This window comes from Oncorhynchus gorbuscha, unplaced genomic scaffold (assembly GCF_021184085.1).
Source record: "Oncorhynchus gorbuscha isolate QuinsamMale2020 ecotype Even-year unplaced genomic scaffold, OgorEven_v1.0 Un_scaffold_333, whole genome shotgun sequence".
Lineage (NCBI taxonomy): Eukaryota > Metazoa > Chordata > Actinopteri > Salmoniformes > Salmonidae > Oncorhynchus > Oncorhynchus gorbuscha.
Window position 1 is genome coordinate 162,501 of NW_025745189.1, and position 24,596 is coordinate 187,096.

General features: G+C 40.2%; 2 protein-coding genes across 12 annotated transcripts in view; one reads left to right on the forward strand and one right to left on the reverse strand.

Annotated features, from left to right (window-relative positions):
- Positions 1-21,854, forward strand: part of gldn (gliomedin) — a 23,391-nt gene extending 1,537 nt beyond the window's left edge. Inside the window, exons 2-11 of the mRNA XM_046333065.1 lie at positions 1-106; positions 488-539; positions 656-682; positions 14,996-15,094; positions 16,141-16,233; positions 16,577-16,708; positions 16,867-16,953; positions 17,075-17,200; positions 17,350-17,500; positions 19,473-21,854. The exon at positions 1-106 is cut by the window's left edge and continues 523 nt beyond it. Coding sequence (XP_046189021.1) covers positions 1-106; positions 488-539; positions 656-682; positions 14,996-15,094; positions 16,141-16,233; positions 16,577-16,708; positions 16,867-16,953; positions 17,075-17,200; positions 17,350-17,500; positions 19,473-19,938 — 1,339 coding nt within the window. The 3' untranslated portion in view covers positions 19,939-21,854. The remainder of the gene's footprint in view (positions 107-487; positions 540-655; positions 683-14,995; positions 15,095-16,140; positions 16,234-16,576; positions 16,709-16,866; positions 16,954-17,074; positions 17,201-17,349; positions 17,501-19,472) is intronic.
- A 1,256-nt stretch (positions 21,855-23,110) lies between these two features.
- The window catches only part of dmxl2 (Dmx-like 2), a 115,017-nt gene continuing 113,531 nt past the window's right edge, over positions 23,111-24,596 (reverse strand). For all 11 annotated transcript variants that reach the window (XM_046333059.1, XM_046333061.1, XM_046333054.1 and 8 more), the window contains one exon: positions 23,111-24,589. In XM_046333059.1, coding sequence (XP_046189015.1) covers positions 24,380-24,589 — 210 coding nt within the window. In that variant the 3' untranslated portion in view covers positions 23,111-24,379. The remainder of the gene's footprint in view (positions 24,590-24,596) is intronic.

The window sequence follows — 24,596 nt, forward strand, 5'->3', positions numbered from 1 at the left end:
GAAGATGAGACATGAGCTGAACCACAAACACAGGAAGACAAAGGGCTTCCAGAAGACTGAGATACAGGACGACATGATGATGATGATGACCTATTCTATGGTGCCGGTAAGCTTGGCTATCCATCTCTCTTTGTATACGCGCGTGTGCGTGTGTGTGTGGGTGCTGAGGTATGTAGTGAGCATCTCAGACGTAAGCACTGGAATTTATATACATGATCCGTTTGAAAGAGAAAAAGCTGTGTTCTACAGCTAGAACAAACAGTCATAGAAAAACAATGAACAGACTCTTAACAGACTAAATTCATGACTCTTGTTAAAGACAAAACTGTGTTAAAGTCTGTTATGTCATTTGTATATAGTTTCATTTATTCTATTCTATTGTATTCTACTGAAATGTTTGTACATGCTAAAATGTGAAGACCTGCTGTTCACATCTTGTTTCTTCTCTTCCTCAATAAAAGGGGTTTATTTGTTTGTTTGTTTCCAGGTCAAAGTGTTGTTGGATATCTGTAACAGCACCAAGGGTGTCTGCATAGCTGGTATGTCCCAATAATGACAAGAACAGTGATAATAATTGTACACATTCTCCAACACGTTCTCACCAGTCAAGGTGCAGTGCGTTATCATCCCCTGATCTCTCTATGTTGTGTTGTAGGACCACCCGGACCTCCTGGACCCCCTGGTAAGTTGTCAACTGATTAAACACTTTAAAGATTCATAACTCAATCCCTTTTTAGCCATGCCACAGCTTTTTGCTAGAGTGACCCATAAGCATATCCCAGTAACTTGGTGTAACCATGGCAAAATAACAGAAAACACACTGGACCCCCACATAATGTTAAGTATCCCAAGGACTCTTCCAGAGCATCTCTGGGATATTGCTTAAGATAGTGTATTTATTAAATGTTTTGCCCACGGATATGCATCTGTACTTACTGATATTACTCCTGCATGGTTGTAATGTATGTATGATAGGGCTGCCAGAACATGTAAAGCACTGTGGTAGTAATGTGTTTGTATATGATAGGGCTGCCAGACCATGTAAAGTAATGTGGTTGAAATGTATGTATAATAGGTCTGCCTGACCATGTAAAGTACTGTGGTTGTAATGTATGTATAATAGGTCTGCCTGACCATGTAAAGTACTGTGGCTGTAATGTATTTATGATAGGGCTGCCTGACCATGTAAAGTACTGTGGTTGTAATGTGTTTGTATATGATAGGGCTGCCTGACCATGTAAAGTCATGTGGTTGAAATGTATGTATAATAGGTCTGCCTGACCATGTAAAGTACTGTGGTTGTAATGTATTTATGATAGGGCTGCCTGACCATGTAAAGTAATGTGGTTGTAATGTATGTATGATAGGGCTACCTGACCATGTAAAGTACTGTGGTTGTAATGTGTTTGTATATGATAGGGCTGCCTGACCATTTAAAATACTGTGGTTGTAATGTGTTTGTATATGATAGGGCTGCCTGACCATGTAAAGTAATATGGTTGTAATGTATTTATGATATGGCTGCCTGACCATGTAAAGTAATATGGTTGTAATGTAGTTATGATAGGGCTGCCTGACCATGTAAAGTAATGTGGTTGTAATGTATGTATGATAGGGCTGCCTGACCATTTAAAATACTGTGGTTGTAATGTAGTTATGATAGGGCTGCCTGACCATGTAAAGTAATGTGGTTGTAATGTATGTATGATAGGGCTACCTGACCATGTAAAGTACTGTGGTTGTAATGTGTTTGTATATGATAGGGTTGCCTGAACATGTAAAGTACCATGGTTGTAATGTATGTATGATAGGGCTGCCTGACCATGTAAAGTACTGTGGTTGTAATGTGTTGTATATAATAGGTCTGCCTGACCATGTAAAGTAATGTGGTTGTAATGTGTTTGTATATGATAGGGCTGCCTGACCATGTAAAGTACTGTGGTTGTAATGTGATGTATATGATAGGTCTGCCTGACCATGTAAAGTAATGTGGTTGTAATGTGTTTGTATATGATAGGGCTGCCTGACCATGTAAAGTCCTGTGGTTGTAATGTGTTTGTATATGATAGGGCTGCCTGACCATGTAAAGTACTGTGGTTGTAATGTGTTGTATATGATAGGTCTGCCTGACCATGTAAAGTAATGTGGTTGTAATGTATGTATAATAGGTCTGCCTGACCATGTAAAGTCCTGTGGTTGTAATGTGTTTGTATATGATAAGGCTGCCTGACCATGGAAAGTAATATGGTTGTAATGTATTTATGATAGGGCTGCCTGACCATGTAAAGTACTGTGGTTGTAATGTGTTTGTATATGATAGGGCTGCCTGACCATGTAAAGTACTGTGGTTGTAATGTATTTATGATAGTGCTGCCTGACCATGTAAAGTACTGTGGTTGTAATGTATTTATGATAAGGCTGCCTGACCATGTAAAGTAATGTGGTTGTAATGTATGTATGACAGGGCTACCTGACCATGTAAAGTACAGTGGTTGTAATGTGTTTGTATATGATAGGTCTGCCTGACCATGTAAAGTAATATGGTTGTAATGTATTTATTATATGGCTGCCTGACCATGTAAAGTAATATGGTTGTAATGTAGTTATGATATGGCTGCCTGACCATGTAAAGTAATATGGTTGTAATGTAGTTATGATAGGGCTGCCTGACCATGTAAAGTACTGTGGTTGTAATGTATGTATGATAAGGCTGCCTGACCATGTAAAGTAATATGGTTGTAATGTATTTATGATAGGGCTGCCTGACCATGTAAAGTAATGTGGTTGTAATGTATGTATGATAGGGCTACCTGACCATGTAAAGTACTGTGGATGTAATGTGTTGTATATGATAGGTCTGCCTGACCATGTGAAGTAATGTGGTTGTAATGTGTTTGTATATGATAGGGCTGCCTGACCATGTAAAGTCCTGTGGTTGTAATGTGTTGTATGATAAGGCTGCCTTACCATGTAAAGTAATATGGTTGTAATGTAGTTATGATAGGGCTGCCTGACCATGTAAAGTACTGTGGTTGTAATGTATGTATGATAAGGCTGCCTGACCATGTAAAGTAATATGGTTGTAATGTATTTATGATAGGGCTGCCTGACCATGTAAAGTAATGTGGTTGTAATGTATGTATGATAGGGCTACCTGACCATGTAAAGTACTGTGGATGTAATGTGTTGTATATGATAGGTCTGCCTGACCATGTGAAGTAATGTGGTTGTAATGTGTTTGTATATGATAGGGCTGCCTGACCATGTAAAGTCCTGTGGTTGTAATGTGTTGTATGATAAGGCTGCCTTACCATGTAAAGTAATATGGTTGTAATGTATTTATTATAGTGCTGCCTGACCATGTAAAGTACTGTGGTTGTAATGTATTTATGATAAGGCTGCCTGACCATGTAAAGTAATATGGTTGTAATGTATTTATGATAGGGCTGCCTGACCATGTAAATTACAGTGGTTGTAATGTGTTTGTATATGATAGGTCTGCCTGACCATGTAAAGTAATATGGTTGTAATGTATTTATGATAGGACTGCCTGACCATGTAAAGTAATATGGTTGTAATGTAGTTATGATATGGCTGCCTGACCATGTAAAGTAATATGGTTGTAATGTATTTATGATAGGGCTGCCTGACCATGTAAAGTAATGTGGTTGTAATGTATGTATGATAGGGCTACCTGACCATGTAAAGTACTGTGGTTGTAATGTGTTTGTATATGATAGGGCTGCCTGACCATTTAAAATACTGTGGTTGTAATGTGTTTGTATATGATAGGGCTGCCTGACCACGTAAAGTACTGTGGTTGTAAAGTATGTATGATAGGGCTGCCTGACCATGTAAAGTAATATGGTTGTAATGTATTTATGATATGGCTGCCTGACCATGTAAAGTAATATGGTTGTAATGTAGTTATGATAGGGCTGCCTGACCATGTAAAGTAATATGGTTGTAATGTATGTATGATAGGGCTGCCTGACCATTTAAAATACTGTGGTTGTAATGTATTTATGATAGGGCTGCCTGACCATGTAAAGTAATGTGGTTGTAATGTATGTATGATAGGGCTACCTGACCATGTAAAGTACTGTGGATGTAATGTGTTGTATATGATAGGTCTGCCTGACCATGTGAAGTAATGTGGTTGTAATGTGTTTGTATATGATAGGGCTACCTGACCATGTAAAGTACTGTGGATGTAATGTGTTGTATATGATAGGTCTGCCTGACCATGTGAAGTAATGTGGTTGTAATGTGTTTGTATATGATAGGGCTGCCTTACCATGTAAAGTAATATGGTTGTAATGTAGTTATGATAGGGCTGCCTGACCATGTAAAGTACTGTGGTTGTAATGTATGTATGATAAGGCTGCCTGACCATGTAAAGTAATATGGTTGTAATGTATTTATGATAGGGCTGCCTGACCATGTAAAGTAATGTGGTTGTAATGTATGTATGATAGGGCTACCTGACCATGTAAAGTACTGTGGATGTAATGTGTTGTATATGATAGGTCTGCCTGACCATGTGAAGTAATGTGGTTGTAATGTGTTTGTATATGATAGGGCTGCCTGACCATGTAAAGTCCTGTGGTTGTAATGTGTTGTATGATAAGGCTGCCTTACCATGTAAAGTAATATGGTTGTAATGTATTTATTATAGTGCTGCCTGACCATGTAAAGTACTGTGGTTGTAATGTATTTATGATAAGACTGCCTGACCATGTAAAGTAATATGGTTGTAATGTATTTATGATAGGGCTGCCTGACCATGTAAATTACAGTGGTTGTAATGTGTTTGTATATGATAGGTCTGCCTGACCATGTAAAGTAATATGGTTGTAATGTATTTATGATAGGACTGCCTGACCATGTAAAGTAATATGGTTGTAATGTAGTTATGATATGGCTGCCTGACCATGTAAAGTAATATGGTTGTAATGTATTTATGATAGGGCTGCCTGACCATGTAAAGTAATGTGGTTGTAATGTATGTATGATAGGGCTACCTGACCATGTAAAGTACTGTGGTTGTAATGTGTTTGTATATGATAGGGCTGCCTGACCATTTAAAATACTGTGGTTGTAATGTGTTTGTATATGATAGGGCTGCCTGACCACGTAAAGTACTGTGGTTGTAAAGTATGTATGATAGGGCTGCCTGACCATGTAAAGTAATATGGTTGTAATGTATTTATGATATGGCTGCCTGACCATGTAAAGTAATATGGTTGTAATGTAGTTATGATAGGGCTGCCTGACCATGTAAAGTAATGTGGTTGTAATGTATGTATGATAGGGCTGCCTGACCATTTAAAATACTGTGGTTGTAATGTAGTTATGATAGGGCTGCCTGACCATGTAAAGTAATGTGGTTGTAATGTATGTATGATAGGGCTGCCTGACCATGTAAAGTACTGTGGTTGTAATGTGTTGTATATAATAGGTCTGCCTGACCATGTAAAGTAATGTGGTTGTAATGTGTTTGTATATGATAGGGCTGCCTGACCATGTAAAGTCCTGTGGTTGTAATGTGTTTGTATATGGTAGGGCTGCCTGACCATGTAAAGTACTGTGGTTGTAATGTGATATATATGATAGGTCTGCCTGACCATGTAAAGTAATGTGGTTGTAATGTGTTTGTATATGATAGGGCTGCCTGACCATGTAAAGTCCTGTGGTTGTAATGTATTTATGATAAGACTGCCTGACCATGTAAAGTAATATGGTTGTAATGTATTTATGATAGGGCTGCCTGACCATGTAAAGTACTGTGGTTGTAATGTGTTTGTATATGATAGGGCTGCCTGACCATGTAAAGTACTGTGGTTGTAATGTATTTATGATAAGGCTGCCTGACCATGTAAAGTAATGTGGTTGTAATGTATGTATGATAGGGCTACCTGACCATGTAAATTACAGTGGTTGTAATGTGTTTGTATATGATAGGTCTGCCTGACCATGTAAAGTAATATGGTTGTAATGTATTTATGATAGGACTGCCTGACCATGTAAAGTAATATGGTTGTAATGTAGTTATGATATGGCTGCCTGACCATGTAAAGTAATATGGTTGTAATGTATTTATGATAGGGCTGCCTGACCATGTAAAGTAATGTGGTTGTAATGTATGTATGATAGGGCTACCTGACCATGTAAAGTACTGTGGTTGTAATGTGTTTGTATATGATAGGGCTGCCTGACCATTTAAAATACTGTGGTTGTAATGTGTTTGTATATGATAGGGCTGCCTGACCACGTAAAGTACTGTGGTTGTAAAGTATGTATGATAGGGCTGCCTGACCATGTAAAGTAATATGGTTGTAATGTATTTATGATATGGCTGCCTGACCATGTAAAGTAATATGGTTGTAATGTAGTTATGATAGGGCTGCCTGACCATGTAAAGTAATGTGGTTGTAATGTATGTATGATAGGGCTGCCTGACCATTTAAAATACTGTGGTTGTAATGTAGTTATGATAGGGCTGCCTGACCATGTAAAGTAATGTGGTTGTAATGTATGTATGATAGGGCTGCCTGACCATGTAAAGTACTGTGGTTGTAATGTGTTGTATATAATAGGTCTGCCTGACCATGTAAAGTAATGTGGTTGTAATGTGTTTGTATATGATAGGGCTGCCTGACCATGTAAAGTCCTGTGGTTGTAATGTGTTTGTATATGGTAGGGCTGCCTGACCATGTAAAGTACTGTGGTTGTAATGTGATATATATGATAGGTCTGCCTGACCATGTAAAGTAATGTGGTTGTAATGTGTTTGTATATGATAGGGCTGCCTGACCATGTAAAGTCCTGTGGTTGTAATGTGTTTGTATATGATAGGGCTGCCTGACCATGTAAAGTACTGTGGTTGTAATGTGCTGTATATGATAGGTCTGCCTGACCATGTAAAGTCCTGTGGTTGTAATGTGTTTGTATATGATAAGGTTGCCTGACCATGGAAAGTACTGTGGTTGTAATGTATTTATGATAGGGCTGCCTGACCGTGTAAAGTCCTGTGGTTGTAATGTATTTATGATAAGACTGCCTGACCATGTAAAGTAATATGGTTGTAATGTATTTATGATAGGGCTGCCTGACCATGTAAAGTACTGTGGTTGTAATGTGTTTGTATATGATAGGGCTGCCTGACCATGTAAAGTACTGTGGTTGTAATGTATTTATGATAAGGCTGCCTGACCATGTAAAGTAATGTGGTTGTAATGTATGTATGATAGGGCTACCTGACCATGTAAATTACAGTGGTTGTAATGTGTTTGTATATGATAGGTCTGCCTGACCATGTAAAGTAATATGGTTGTAATGTATTTATTATAGGCTGCCTGACCATGTAAAGTAATATGGTTGTAATGTAGTTATGATATGGCTGACTGACCATGTAAAGTAATATGGTTGTAATGTAGTTATGATAGGGCTGCCTGACCATGTAAAGTACTGTGGTTGTAATGTATGTATGATAAGGCTGCCTGACAATGTAAAGTAATATGGTTGTAATGTGTTGTATATGATAGGTCTGCCTGACCATGTAAAGTAATGTGGTTGTAATGTGTTTGTATATGATAGGGCTGCCTGACCATGTAAAGTCCTGTGGTTGTAATGTGTTTGTATATGATAGGGCTGCCTGACCATGTAAAGTAATGTGGTTGTAATGTGTTGTATGATAAGGCTGCCTTACCATGTAAAGTAATATGGTTGTAATGTATTTATTATAGTGCTGCCTGACCATGTAAAGTACTGTGGTTGTAATGTATTTATGATAAGGCTGCCTGACCATGTAAAGTAATATGGTTGTAATGTATTTATGATAGGGCTGCCTGACCATGTAAATTACAGTGGTTGTAATGTGTTTGTATATGATAGGTCTGCCTGACCATGTAAAGTAATATGGTTGTAATGTAGTTATGATATGGCTGCCTGACCATATAAAGTAATGTGGTTGTAATGTATGTATGATAGGGCTACCTGACCATATAAAGTACTGTGGTTGTAATGTGTTTGTATATGATAGGGCTGCCTGACCATTTAAAATACTGTGGTTGTAATGTGTTTGTATATGATAGGGCTGCCTGACCACGTACAGTACTGTGGTTGTAAAGTATGTATGATAGGGCTGCCTGACCATGTAAAGTAATATGGTTGTAATGTATTTATGATATGGCTGCCTGACCATGTAAAGTAATATGGTTGTAATGTAGTTATGATAGGGCTGCCTGACCATGTAAAGTAATGTGGTTGTAATGTAGTTATTATATGGCTGCCTGACCATGTAAAGTAATATGGTTGTAATGTATTTATGATAGGGCTGCCTGACCATGTAAAGTAATGTGGTTGTAATGTATGTATGATAGGGCTACCTGACCATGTAAAGTACTGTGGTTGTAATGTGTTTGTATATGATAGGGCTGCCTGACCATTTAAAATACTGTGGTTGTAATGTGTTTGTATATGATAGGGCTGCCTGACCACGTAAAGTACTGTGGTTGTAAAGTATGTATGATAGGGCTGCCTGACCATGTAAAGTAATATGGTTGTAATGTATTTATGATATGGCTGCCTGACCATGTAAAGTAATATGGTTGTAATGTAGTTATGATAGGGCTGCCTGACCATGTAAAGTAATGTGGTTGTAATGTATGTATGATAGGGCTGCCTGACCATTTAAAATACTGTGGTTGTAATGTAGTTATGATAGGGCTGCCTGACCATGTAAAGTAATGTGGTTGTAATGTATGTATGATAGGGCTGCCTGACCATGTAAAGTACTGTGGTTGTAATGTGTTGTATATAATAGGTCTGCCTGACCATGTAAAGTAATGTGGTTGTAATGTGTTTGTATATGATAGGGCTGCCTGACCATGTAAAGTCCTGTGGTTGTAATGTGTTTGTATATGGTAGGGCTGCCTGACCATGTAAAGTACTGTGGTTGTAATGTGATATATATGATAGGTCTGCCTGACCATGTAAAGTAATGTGGTTGTAATGTGTTTGTATATGATAGGGCTGCCTGACCATGTAAAGTCCTGTGGTTGTAATGTGTTTGTATATGATAGGGCTGCCTGACCATGTAAAGTCCTGTGGTTGTAATGTGTTTGTATATGATAAGGCTGCCTGACCATGGAAAGTACTGTGGTTGTAATGTATTTATGATAGGGCTGCCTGACCGTGTAAAGTCCTGTGGTTGTAATGTATTTATGATAAGACTGCCTGACCATGTAAAGTAATATGGTTGTAATGTATTTATGATAGGGCTGCCTGACCATGTAAAGTACTGTGGTTGTAATGTGTTTGTATATGATAGGGCTGCCTGACCATGTAAAGTACTGTGGTTGTAATGTATTTATGATAAGGCTGCCTGACCATGTAAAGTAATGTGGTTGTAATGTATGTATGATAGGGCTACCTGACCATGTAAATTACAGTGGTTGTAATGTGTTTGTATATGATAGGTCTGCCTGACCATGTAAAGTAATATGGTTGTAATGTATTTATTATATGGCTGCCTGACCATGTAAAGTAATATGGTTGTAATGTAGTTATGATATGGCTGACTGACCATGTAAAGTAATATGGTTGTAATGTAGTTATGATAGGGCTGCCTGACCATGTAAAGTACTGTGGTTGTAATGTATGTATGATAAGGCTGCCTGACCATGTAAAGTAATATGGTTGTAATGTGTTGTATATGATAGGTCTGCCTGACCATGTAAAGTAATGTGGTTGTAATGTGTTTGTATATGATAGGGCTGCCTGACCATGTAAAGTCCTGTGGTTGTAATGTGTTTGTATATGATAGGGCTGCCTGACCATGTAAAGTATTGTGGTTGTAATGTGTTGTATGATAAGGCTGCCTTACCATGTAAAGTAATATGGTTGTAATGTATTTATTATAGTGCTGCCTGACCATGTAAAGTACTGTGGTTGTAATGTATTTATGATAAGGCTGCCTGACCATGTAAAGTAATATGGTTGTAATGTATTTATGATAGGGCTGCCTGACCATGTAAATTACAGTGGTTGTAATGTGTTTGTATATGATAGGTCTGCCTGACCATGTAAAGTAATATGGTTGTAATGTATTTATGATAGGGCTGCCTGACCATGTAAAGTAATATGGTTGTAATGTAGTTATGATATGGCTGCCTGACCATGTAAAGTAATATGGTTGTAATGTATTTATGATAGGGCTGCCTGACCATATAAAGTAATGTGGTTGTAATGTATGTATGATAGGGCTACCTGACCATATAAAGTACTGTGGTTGTAATGTGTTTGTATATGATAGGGCTGCCTGACCATTTAAAATACTGTGGTTGTAATGTGTTTGTATATGATAGGGCTGCCTGACCACGTACAGTACTGTGGTTGTAAAGTATGTATGATAGGGCTGCCTGACCATGTAAAGTAATATGGTTGTAATGTATTTATGATATGGCTGCCTGACCATGTAAAGTAATATGGTTGTAATGTAGTTATGATAGGGCTGCCTGACCATGTAAAGTAATGTGGTTGTAATGTATGTATGATAGGGCTGCCTGACCATTTAAAATACTGTGGTTGTAATGTAGTTATGATAGGGCTGCCTGACCATGTAAAGTAATGTGGTTGTAATGTATGTATGATAGGGCTACCTGACCATGTAAAGTACTGTGGTTGTAATGTGTTAGTATATGATAGGGCTGCCTGACCATGTAAAGTACCGTGGTTGTAATGTATGTATGATAGGGCTGCCTGACCATGTAAAGTACTGTGGTTGTAATGTGTTGTATATAATAGGTCTGCCTGACCATGTAAAGTAATGTGGTTGTAATGTGTTTGTATATGATAGGGCTGCCTGACCATGTAAAGTCCTGTGGTTGTAATGTGTTTGTATATGGTAGGGCTGCCTGACCATGTAAAGTACTGTGGTTGTAATGTGATATATATGATAGGTCTGCCTGACTATGTAAAGTAATGTGGTTGTAATGTGTTTGTATATGATAGGGCTGCCTGACCATGTAAAGTCCTGTGGTTGTAATGTGTTTGTATATGATAGGGCTGCCTGACCATGTAAAGTACTGTGGTTGTAATGTGCTGTATATGATAGGTCTGCCTGACCATGTAAAGTCCTGTGGTTGTAATGTGTTTGTATATGATAGGGCTGCCTGACCATGGAAAGTACTGTGGTTGTAATGTATTTATGATAGGGCTGCCTGACCGTGTAAAGTCCTGTGGTTGTAATGTATTTATGATAAGACTGCCTGACCATGTAAAGTAATATGGTTGTAATGTATTTATGATAGGGCTGCCTGACCATGTAAAGTACTGTGGTTGTAATGTGTTTGTATATGATAGGGCTGCCTGACCATGTAAAGTACTGTGGTTGTAATGTATTTATGATAGTGCTGCCTGACCATGTAAAGTACTGTGGTTGTAATGTATTTATGATAAGGCTGCCTGACCATGTAAAGTAATGTGGTTGTAATGTATGTATGATAGGGCTACCTGACCATGTAAATTACAGTGGTTGTAATGTGTTTGTATATGATAGGTCTGCCTGACCATGTAAAGTAATATGGTTGTAATGTATTTATTATATGGCTGCCTGACCATGTAAAGTAATATGGTTGTAATGTAGTTATGATATGGCTGCCTGACTATGTAAAGTAATATGGTTGTAATGTAGTTATGATAGGGCTGCCTGACCATGTAAAGTACTGTGGTTGTAATGTATGTATGATAAGGCTGCCTGACCATGTAAAGTAATATGGTTGTAATGTATTTATGATAGGGCTGCCTGACCATGTAAAGTAATGTGGTTGTAATGTATGTATGATAGGGCTACCTGACCATGTAAAGTACTGTGGTTGCAATGTGTTGTATATGATAGGTCTGCCTGACCATGTAAAGTAATGTGGTTGTAATGTGTTTGTATATGATAGGGCTGCCTGACCATGTAAAGTCCTGTGGTTGTAATGTGTTTGTATATGGTAGGGCTGCCTGACCATGTAAAGTACTGTGGTTGTAATGTGATATATATGATAGGTCTGCCTGACCATGTAAAGTAATGTGGTTGTAATGTGTTTGTATATGATAGGGCTGCCTGACCATGTAAAGTCCTGTGGTTGTAATGTGTTTGTATATGATAGGGCTGCCTGACCATGTAAAGTACTGTGGTTGTAATGTGCTGTATATGATAGGTCTGCCTGACCATGTAAAGTCCTGTGGTTGTAATGTGTTTGTATATGATAAGGCTGCCTGACCATGGAAAGTACTGTGGTTGTAATGTATTTATGATAGGGCTGCCTGACCGTGTAAAGTCCTGTGGTTGTAATGTATTTATGATAAGACTGCCTGACCATGTAAAGTAATATGGTTGTAATGTATTTATGATAGGGCTGCCTGACCATGTAAAGTACTGTGGTTGTAATGTGTTTGTATATGATAGGGCTGCCTGACCATGTAAAGTACTGTGGTTGTAATGTATTTATGATAGTGCTGCCTGACCATGTAAAGTACTGTGGTTGTAATGTATTTATGATAAGGCTGCCTGACCATGTAAAGTAATGTGGTTGTAATGTATGTATGATAGGGCTACCTGACCATGTAAATTACAGTGGTTGTAATGTGTTTGTATATGATAGGTCTGCCTGACCATGTAAAGTAATATGGTTGTAATGTATTTATTATATGGCTGCCTGACCATGTAAAGTAATATGGTTGTAATGTAGTTATGATATGGCTGCCTGACTATGTAAAGTAATATGGTTGTAATGTAGTTATGATAGGGCTGCCTGACCATGTAAAGTACTGTGGTTGTAATGTATGTATGATAAGGCTGCCTGACCATGTAAAGTAATATGGTTGTAATGTATTTATGATAGGGCTGCCTGACCATGTAAAGTAATGTGGTTGTAATGTATGTATGAATCAAATCAAAATCAAATCAAATCAAATTTATTTATATAGCCCTTCGTACATCAGCTGATATCTCAAAGTGCTGTACAGAAACCCAGCCTAAAACCCCAAACAGCAAACAATGCAGGTGTAAAAGCATGGCTACCTGACCATGTAAAGTACTGTGGTTGCAATGTGTTGTATATGATAGGTCTGCCTGACCATGTAAAGTAATGTGGTTGTAATGTGTTTGTATATGATAGGGCTGCCTGACCATGTAAAGTCCTGTGGTTGTAATGTGTTTGTATATGATAGGGCTGCCTGACCATGTAAAGTACTGTGGTTGTAATGTGTTGTATATGATAGGTCTGCCTGACCATGTAATGTAATGTGGTTGTAATGTATGTGTAATAGGTCTGCCTGACCATGTAAAGTCCTGTGGTTGTAATGTGTTTGTATATGATAAGGCTGCCTGGCCTTGTAAAGTAATGTGGTTGTAATGTATGTATGATAGGGCTGCCTGACTGACCATTTAAATACTGTGGTTGTAATGTAGTTATGATAGGGCTGCCTGACCATGGAAAGTACTGTGGTTGTAATGTATATATGATAGGGCTGCCTGACCGTGTAAAGTACTGTGGTTGTAATGTATTTATGATAGGTCTGCCTGACCATGTAAAGTACTGTGGTTGTAATGTGTTTGTATATGATGTAACGGCATTCTTCGTTTGTAGAAAGAGAGTCGGACCGAAATGCAGCGTGGTGGTTACTCATGTCTTTAAGGAAGAAAAACGGAACGATACATGAAATAACTAATAAATACAAAAACAACAAACAGAACGTGAAACCTATACAGCCTATCTGGTGAACACTACACAGAGACAGGAACAATCACCCACGAAATACAAAGTGAAACCCAGGCTACCTAAATACGGTTCCCCATCAGAGACAACAAGAATCACCTGACTCTGATTGAGAACCACCTCAGGCAGCCAAGCCTATACTCGACACACCCCTAATCAACCACAATCCCAATGCCTACAAAAAAAACAATACGACAATACAATAACCCCATGTCACACCCTGGCCTGAACAAATAATTAAAGAAAACACAAAATACTAAGACCAAGGCGTGACATATGATAGGGCTGCATGGCCTTGTAAAGTACTGTGGTTGTAATGTATGTATGATAGGGCTGTCTGACCATGTAAAGTACTGTGGTTGTAATGTATGTATGATAGGGCTGTCTGACCATGTACAGTACTGTGGTTGTAATGTATGTATGATAGGGCTGTCTGACCATGTACAGTACTGTGGTTGTAATGTATGTATGATAGGGCTGTCTGACCATGTACAGTACTGTGGTTGTAATGTATGTATGATAGGGCTGTCTGACCATGTCAAGTACTGTGGTTGTAATGTATGTATGATAGGGCTGTCTGACCATGTAAAGTACTGTGGTTGTAATGTATGTATGATAGGGCTGTCTGACCATGTACAGTACTGTGGTTGTAATGTATGTATGATAGGGCTGTCTGACCATGTACAGTACTGTGGTTGTAATGTGTTTGTATATGATAGAGCTGCCTGACCATGTAAAGTACTGTGGTTGTAATTTGTTTGTATATGGTAGGGCTGCCTGACCATGTAAAGTACTGTGGTTGTAATGTATGTATGATAGGGCTGCCTGACCATGTAAAGTACTGTGGTTGTAATGTATGTATGATAGAGCTGCCTGACCATGTAAAGTACTGTGGTTGTAATGTTTTTGTATATGGTAGGTCTGCCTGACCATGTAAAGTATTGTGGTTGTAATGTGTTTGTATATGGTAGGGCTGCCTGACCATGTAAAGTACTGTAGTTGTAATGTATGTATGATAGAGCTGCCTGACCATGTAAAGTACTGTGGTTGTAATGTGTTTGTATATGGTAGGTCTGCCTGACCATGTAAAGTATTGTGGTTGTAATGTGTTTGTATATGGTAGGGCTGCCTGACCATGTAAAGTACCGTGGTTGTAACGTGTTTGTATATGATAGGGCTGCCTGACCATGTAAAGTACTGTGGTTGTAATGTATGTATGGCAGGGCTACCTGGCCTGCATGGTCTGCCGGGGCACAATGGCACTGATGGCATCCCAGGACTAGATGGACTGCCTGGGGCTGATGGAAAACGAGGGAAGAGAGGTATGGAGTGAAAGACCCTTTTACAGTAACAGAGAGAATCATTCTTATTCTCTATTTTCTGCCTCATTGTATCTCTCTGTCTATCATCTGATGTGTCCATTATGTATTGTTACCTGGGGCTCTGCCTGGTTCTGTGACTGTAAAGAGGGAGATAATAGAACATAGAAAGGGTAGAGCAGATCTCCTCAGGGTCAATAACATGCACTCTAACACACACAACCTCAGACACACAAGCCACCACACACATATATTCAGACACACACATGCACACACTTACACACCTACACTTGCACACAATTACCCCACAGTGCACCCAGATACACACATAAGATACACACAGATCTCCACATAACACTTTCTTTCGCCTATCTTATTTCCAACTGTCATTGGACAGCCATTCAGATCTATGAGATATGTGGTGTCACAATGCTGAATAATGTTTTCCACTGTGGTGGAACCACCATAGAACCGGAAACGGAGGAAGAAAGTAAACTGCTCTTCTGTCCCACAGTAGACTAATGTTATTCATGACTCTGTGGTTTTGGGCTGCTCTTGAATGGGCTGTAAACCTCATTCTCCCATCAGCCCACTGGTGCGTTCCTCAGGAGGGAAGGACATGATTCACACCCTATTTCCTATATAGTGCACTACTTTTGACCAGAGCCCAATGGGCCCTGCTGAAAAGTAGGGCACTAAATAGACAATATTTAGCAGCCTAGGAGAAGTGAATGGAATGGTTCATGGTTTACTGGAAAGGCTTTGACTTGACGATTCCTTGGAATTTCCAGACTGAAGCGAAGATTTAGTAGACCCATGTCTAGTTCACATTGTGGGAACTCTTTTCTTAACAGTAGCTCAGATATAAGAAACCACGTCTCGCACATTACACAAGCTTGACTCATTTGATTGTGGTCTTTGAGAATCTTATGAAGCCATGGTTTATTTTTGGAACAGGCCTTTATGAATTCCTGTTCCATTCCATGTCTCAAGTTAGAGTTTGTAAATCACCTGCACATATGAAAAACGATAACCGTGTTCCTTCACAGGTGAGAAAGGTGAGCCAGGGGAGAAAGGAGACAGAGGAGAACCTGGACCCGCAGGAGAAAATACACAATCATCCAACGATGTCATCTTGGAGGGTAAGAACGGACAGAAATGACAATGTCCACTGTCTATATTAGATACCTCACAATTACAACATCACTATGACTCCTAAAGTACATGATGAGACTTGCTGTACTGTCACCATTGTACACTCAAATGGTTAAGCACATACCTTTATTGCAAAATCTTAACAGAGCTTCATTAGATCTGCAAATTAATGTGGTCTTAGCACAACACTTAAGGTACCTGTATGTGTTGCGACATTAGTGTGGGCAAGCCCTATCCTGTTTCATGACCAGTCCATCCAGTTTATGCCTGGACAGCTCTACTTGAAATACAACGTGATTGTGAAAATCCTTGTCTTTCGGGTCTGTCTAGGCCCCCCAGGTCCTCCTGGTACTCCAGGCCCCATTGGCCCTCCTGGACCTCCTGGCCCACAAGGACCCCAGGGGCCCCCCAGAAACAGGAGTCACCGGGCCAATCTTCCCATCCACGCTGCCCAGACCCTGGGTGGGTAACTACCCTGCACACCGCTACTTATCCTACCCAACTCCTGTATCTACCCCCCCCCAGCCTGTTACTATCTATACTACAGTTCCTCTACCCACCACCAACTCTCATACTGATTCTAACATCATCACTTCTTTCATTATCATTGACTATTTCAGATCAATCACATGCTGTACCAAACGATGGGACTCTGTCTGCCAAAGAGGCTGGGAAGTTACAAGAGATACCACTAAATAAGAAAAATGGTACAATGACTTGAAGAATTTGTTGAAAAACCCTCAGACAAAATCTTAATGTGACTGAATATGCAAACCAATCAATCTATCAATCAATTAAACAACAAATGTTTTATCTTCTGTCCCTCAGAGTGCATCATCAAGTCACTGATCAACCCCCGTAACATATCTAAGATGGAGAGTACGTTCGGAACGTGGATGGAAGACACGGCAGTGCTGAACGACAAACGCATCTGGGTGGCCGAACATTTCTCTGGTACCTCCCAAACTCACACAACAGCCAATCAAATGTCTTTAGCATTTCTCTGGTACCAGCCAAACGCAGGCAACAGCCAATCACATTATCTTTAGCACTTCTCTGGTACCTCCTACACACTCACATAACAACCAATGCTATGTCTCCAGGTCGCACGGTGAAGGAGTATAAGAGCATCGCCTCATTCCAGAATGCCACCAGTGAGGTCATCGACGGCAGGAAGTTCTACCAGGGGTGTGGCCATGCCGTTCATAACGGATCCTTCTACTATCACATCGCTGGAACCACCAACCTGGCCAGGTAAAGAACCATAGTTTGGCACCTCCAACCTGGCCAGGTAAATAACCATAGTTTGGCACCTCCAACCTGGCCAGGTAAATAACCATAGTTTGGCACCTCCAACCTGGCCAGGTAAATAACCATAGTTTGGCACCTCCAACCTGGCCAGGTAAAGAACCATAGTTTGGCACCTCCAACCTGGCCAGGTAAAGAACCATAGTTTGGCACCTCCAACCTGGCCAGGTAAAGAACCATAGTTTGGCACCTCCAACCTGGCCAGGTAAATAACCATAGTTTGGCACCTCCAACCTGGCCAGGTAAATAACCATAGTTTGGCACCTCCAACCTGGCCAGGTAAATAACCATAGTTTGGCACCTCCAACCTGGCCAGGTAAATAACCATAGTTTGGCACCTCCAACCCCATAGTTTGGCACCTCCAACCTGGCCAGGTAAATAACCATGGCACCTCCAACCTGGCCAGGTAAAGAACCATAGTTTGGCACCTCCAACCTGGCCAGGTAAATAACCATAGTTTGGCACCTCCAACCTGGCCAGGTAAATAACCATAGTTTGGCACCTCCAACCTGGCCAGGTAAATAACCATAGTTTGGCACCTCCAACCTGGCCAGGTAAATAACCATAGTTTGGCACCTCCAACCTGGCCAGGTAAATAACCATAGTTTGGCACCTCCAACCTGGCCAGGTAAATAACCATAGTTTGGCACCTCCAACCTGGCCAGGTAAATAACCATAGTTTGGCACCTCCAACCTGGCCAGGTAAATAACCATAGTTTGGCACCTCCAACCTGGCCAGGTAAATAACCATAGTTTGGCACCTCCAACCTGGCCAGGTAAATAACCATAGTTTGGCACCTCCAACCTGGCCAGGTAAATAACCAACCTGGCCAGTTTGGCACCTCCAACCTGGCCAGGTAAAGAACCATAGTTTGGCACCTCCAATCTGGCCAGGTAAATAACCATAGTTTGGCACCTCCAACCTGGCCAGGTAAATAACCATAGTTTGGCACCTCCAACCTGGCCAGGTAAATAACCATAGTTTGGCACCTCCAACCTGGCCAGGTAAATAACCATGGCCAACCTGGCCAGGTAAATAACCATAGTTTGGCACCTCCAACCTGGCCAGGTAAATAACCATAGTTTGGCACCTCCAACCTGGCCAGGTAAATAACCATAGTTTGGCAAACCTGGCCAGGTAAATAACCATAGTTTGGCACCTCCAACCTGGCCAGGTAAATAACCATAGTTTGGCACCTCCAACCTGGCCAGGTAAATAACCATAGTTTGGCACCTCCAACCTGGCCAGGTAAATAACCATAGTTTGGCACCTCCAACCTGGCCAGGTAAATAACCATAGTTTGGCACCTCCAACCTGGCCAGGTAAAGAACCATAGTTTGGCACCTCCAACCTGGCCAGGTAAAGAACCATAGTTTGGCACCTCCAATCTGGCCAGGTAAAGAACCATAGTTTGGCACCTCCAACCTGGCCAGGTAAAGAACCATAGTTTGGCACCTCCAACCTGGCCAGGTAAAGAACCATAGTTTGGCACCTCCAACCTGGCCAGGTAAAGAACCATAGTTTGGCACCTCCAACCTGGCCAGGTAAAGAACCATAGTTTGGCACCTCCAACCTGGCCAGGTAAAGAACCATAGTTTGGCACCTCCAACCTGGCCAGGTAAAGAACCTTGAATCCAACTGATCCCTTAGCTCCTACCGCACTAGATATTTGTCTGATAACAATGGATAGTTGTTATCAAGGTGAAGCTTTTTGGCCTTGTGCAATTTAAGTCTTGAAGAAAAATATTCTGTCTTTGTGATGTCACTGGCTGTGTATGATCCTGATCCTGAGACTCTTCTTTTCTTCTGCTGGTGTGGCATTGTGGTGCACAGTTCCTAAGGAAAGCAAATGGAAAGCAAAGGTAAATGTAGAAATGTACATAGTTTATTTCTTACACCCTACATTCATCCCCCAGGTTCGACCTGCAGTCCAAGCGTCTCCACACCCTGACCATCAACAATGCTCTGTACCACAACCTGTCCTATCTTCTCTACAACTCCAAGACCTACTTCAAGCTGGCGGCGGATGAGAACGGCCTGTGGCTCATCTTTGCCTCCAGTCTGGACGACAGCATTATGGTGGCCCAGCTGGACCTGAAGAGCTTCTCTGTCACATCGTACATCAACACCACCTACCCTAGGACCAAGGCCGGCAACGCCTTCGTGGCCTGTGGCGTACTCTACGTCACCGACACCAAGGACACCCGTGTGACCTTCGCCTTCGACCTCCTGAAGGGGAAACCGGTCAACGTGACCTTTGAACTGAGGTCCCCTGGCGGGGTGCTGGCCATGCTGTCCTATAGCCCCAATAACAGACACCTGTATGTGTGGGATCAGAGCTACGTGAAGCTGTATGTGGTGCACTTCATCTCTGATGACTGAGACCGTGTTTTGACGGTATTCTGAGGGTGTTTTGATGGTATTTGTTTTTACAGTATTCTGACATTGTTTTGACAGTATTCAGATGGTATTCTGATTAAAGATGGCCAGCTTTTTAAAGTGCTTAATTAAAGATGAACAGCAATGGTGAATATTATGGCTGTTTTTTATTTATAATATGTACGTGTTGTCTTTAGTTTTATGCCATCTCAACAAGGACTCTTTTCTAATGGCCTTCTGGGACTGCTGGCTGGGATAAAGAACCTTTATGTGAGCGCTGTTCAAAGATTTGTTTCAATTGGATTACAGCTTCCAAAGATGCACATACTGTACCTTTTCCAATGTAGAGTTGAACTGAATAAGGGCTTATCAGAGTAGGAAGTAGATCATTATAATATAATTGTTATAGTCTATAGTATTGTGGCGATGGTTTAAACAGTAAAATAATTGCTGTACTGTTTTTCCATTTGAGATCGTGGAATTCTCTTTTTGTAAGGATACTTATTAACCATTTGACTTGTTATATTGTTTTTATGTCTCTCACTTGTATATTATATTTATTTGGTAAATGTAACTCTTTTTTTAAGGTCTACCCTGGAAACATGGCTTTTTGTGGAGTTAATACTATTTATAGCTGTAAAGTCCTTACTAGACTTTCCCTGTGACTGCATGACAAAATGTGTATCAGAAATGTGTTTCCATATTTACTTGGATCCTACCATGACCAGCATCCCTTTGAGAGCAAAATGTTTTAAAAATACCTATATTGGAAATCTGTACATATGTTTATTCCCGACAATGATATTTGCTGCTGCATGGTCTCTACTGATTATCATGTCTAGAGAGAGAAAATACAGAAACAAACATTAAAATCAACCTGATGAAATAAAAATCATTTATTCAACTTACAAAGGTAGAACTTTGACCACGGTAGGACAGCCTGCTCTATATTCCTGTCTCTCTCTGGACTCTCTCTTGTTATCTAGTCATAGCCTCCCCATACTGAGCTTTAGATAGATATATACTGTAGATACCTGAACAACACCTTACTTAAAGCACCTTTTTATGAAGTGTTATCCCCTTATAGATGTTATAGAGCATTATGAAGTGTTAATATCTTATATACATGAATATCCCCTTATAGATGTTATAGAGCATTATGAAGTGTTAATATCTTATATACATGAATATCCACTTATAGATGTTATAGAGCATTATGAAGTGTTAATATCTTAAATAGACATGAATATCCCCTTATAGATGTTATAGAGCATTATGAAGCATGTACCATAAAGCAAAACAAAGCTCGGTACCTTTTTGTAAGGTGCCTAGCGTGTTATTGCTTCACTGTGATGTTTTTAATGATCCTCTATGACTGCATCTATAAGGTGACCTATGAATGTTTATAAGGCATTATAAGGCTTCATAAGTGCTAACATTACACACGACAGACGAGAGAAGGTAGAATATGTAAACAGATGTCAGAGATCAGACGTGGTACCCAGATGGAGGGAAGGAAACACAAATCTGTTTAATAATCATACGTATAGTAATAAAAACAATACAAACATTTAACAAAAGATACAACTAATCCAGCCGGTATGATACAAAACAAAAAATTAAGTAAAACGCTTTCATGTTTGTACAAGCTGCTGTGGTATTTCATATATTTATATATTAAAACTATTTCACTTTTTACTACTAGGCCAAATACAGCCAGACATTCATTTGTATATAACAGTAGTTTATTTGTCCTTCCCATAGCCTATTCATTTTGAAATAAACTTTTAGTGTCCCCAGATTTGAGTGCAAATATCTATTCAATAAGGTTTGTAAAAACAATACAGTACAGTAGTATCACCAAACACAAACCTATGCCATGTTGCACTATGTCCCATTAAAATACAGTATTAACCCCTTACATTCCTAACGTAAAAGGCAAAAAGACCAACACAAATAACAACAGCCTGCAAAGAAACAACCAACCAACCCACCAACCAAAAACAAATAGGTAAATAGTTCAACAACAAAAAATAAAATGTTTGTGCAAAAACAGACCCATACAGAACATAACAGACCCATACAGAACATAACAGACCCATACAGAACAAAACAGACCCATACAGAACATAACAGACCCATACAGAACATAACAGACCCATACAGAACATAACAGACCCATACAGAACATAACAGACCCATACAGAACATAACAGACCCATACAGAACATAACAGACCCATACAGAACATAACAGACCCATACAGAACATAACAGACCCATACAGAACATAACAGACCCATACAGAACATAACAGACCCATACAGAACATAACAGACCCATACAGAACATAACAGACCCATACAGAACATAACAGACCCATACAGAACATAACAGAACATAACAGACCCATACAGAACATAACAGACCCATACAGAACATAACATACCCATACAGAACATAACAGACCCATACAGAACATAACAGACCCATACAGAACATAACAGACCCATACAGAACATAACAGACCCATACAGAACATAAGACCCATACAGAACATAACATAACAGACCCATACAGAACCATAACAGACCCATACAGAACATAACAGACCCATACAGAACATAACAGACCCATACAGAACATAACAGACCCATACAGAACATAACAGACCCATACAGAACATAACAGACCCATACAGAACATAACAGAACATAACAGACCCATACAGAATATAACAGAATATAACAGACCCATACAGAACATAACAGACCATACAGAATATAACAGACCCATACAGAACATAACAGACCCATACAGAACATAACAGACCCATACAGAACATAACAGACCCATACAGAACATAACAGACCCATACAGAACATAACAGAACATAACAGACCCATACAGAACATAACAGAACATAACAGACCCATACAGAACATAACAGAATATAACAGACCCATACAGAACATAACAGACCCATACAGAACATAACAGACCCATACAGAACATAACAGACCCATACAGAACATAACAGACCCATACAGAACATAACAGAACATAACAGACCCATACAGAACATAACAGACCCATACAGAACATAACAGACCCATACAGAACATAACAGAACATAACAGACCCATACAGAACATAACAGAATATAACAGACCCATACAGAACATAACAGACCCATACAGAACATAACAGACCCATACAGAACATAACAGACCCATACAGAACATAACAGAACATAACAGACCCCATGTGTTTCTTTCTTCTCGGGGGGGGGGGGGGGGTATTCAGTGGAACAGACAGATGAGACATATAGACTACACACAGTCACAGGATCAAAACACACCATCTTCCAAACACAAGGTTGTAGCAGTGAGGCCGCTGCTGCCGCACAAACAGGCTTTTGACGGCAGGCAGGCAGCAGATACAGAGAGGTGTGATCACATAGCTGCTAGGCTCAATCAACAATCAATCCATAGATCAATCGATGTAGGCTAGCGAGTCACTGGGCAGCCAGTGTTATGGGATGGGGTCACTATGGGGATAGTGTGCCATTAAACGTTGTCATTAACAGTGAGATTAGCCAGGGGATGAAGAGGATGAAACCATTTCAACAAAATGCAGATCAACAACTTCAGAGTCACACCAGACCACTGACTGACTGACTAAAGGAACCACAGTGCTGGTTAATGTAGATGCTAAGAGAGTGTTTCAGCTTATGGGCACAAAATGACAACAGATACACACTTTAGAAGAGTTTGAGCACTTGTACAGAGCACTATCATATCAATAAACCATGTGATTGCACCGCTTAAAACGAGAACAGGAAGTCATGCATAGCTTTCATATGGACTGACACACTCGTAAACGTCCAGCAGCCGCTTTTAAAATGACAGGAAATCTAACTGTTAAAATCAAGTATGGAGCCTGTTGCTTTATGTTTTAATACACGCTTTTAGGCTTTGGGAAAGAAAAAAATATTCACAGCTCAATTGAACTTTTCTGATACGATTTCCTCTCGGTAAAGTCATACCGTACCCTCTCTGTTGCTCTCTCAAAGCTGCTGAAACCTTGGTCATCTCTCAACCTTTCACCTCTACGTCACACATATCATTAGAGCCCTCTCAACTAGCCTATCCAGCAGTGTAATATACTTAGTGATCTATCTGTAAACCTTTACCCCGATCTCTCTTCGTCTCTCTCACACAAGTCTAGGCTCTCTACACAATGTTATACTAGTGAAAGAAAGTTTGGTTAATCTTTCAACCTTAGTCCTTCCTATCCACCGCCATTTAGACATACCACTTCCAGGTATTTACGTTTCTACAAGATGTTGAATATTCCAGTGAAAGTTTGGTTATCGTTTCAACGTTCAACCACTAACCAATCAGATGACCTCTCTACAGACAGTACAGGAAGTGGTTTAGGGTCTACAGAATGTCGAAGATGCTAGAGGGGATGTTGTAGCGGTCGGGTAGAACCCTCATCTTGAGGGTTCCGTCGGCGCCGCAGGTGAATATGCGGTTGCCTGGGCGGGTCTCCACCTGCATGACGCCTGCTCCGATGTTCCGGAAGATGGACTGCTTGGCATGCTCTGTGCTAAACGAGTGCATGAGGCCGTGGCCTGCCAGCTTCCACACCTGGAGG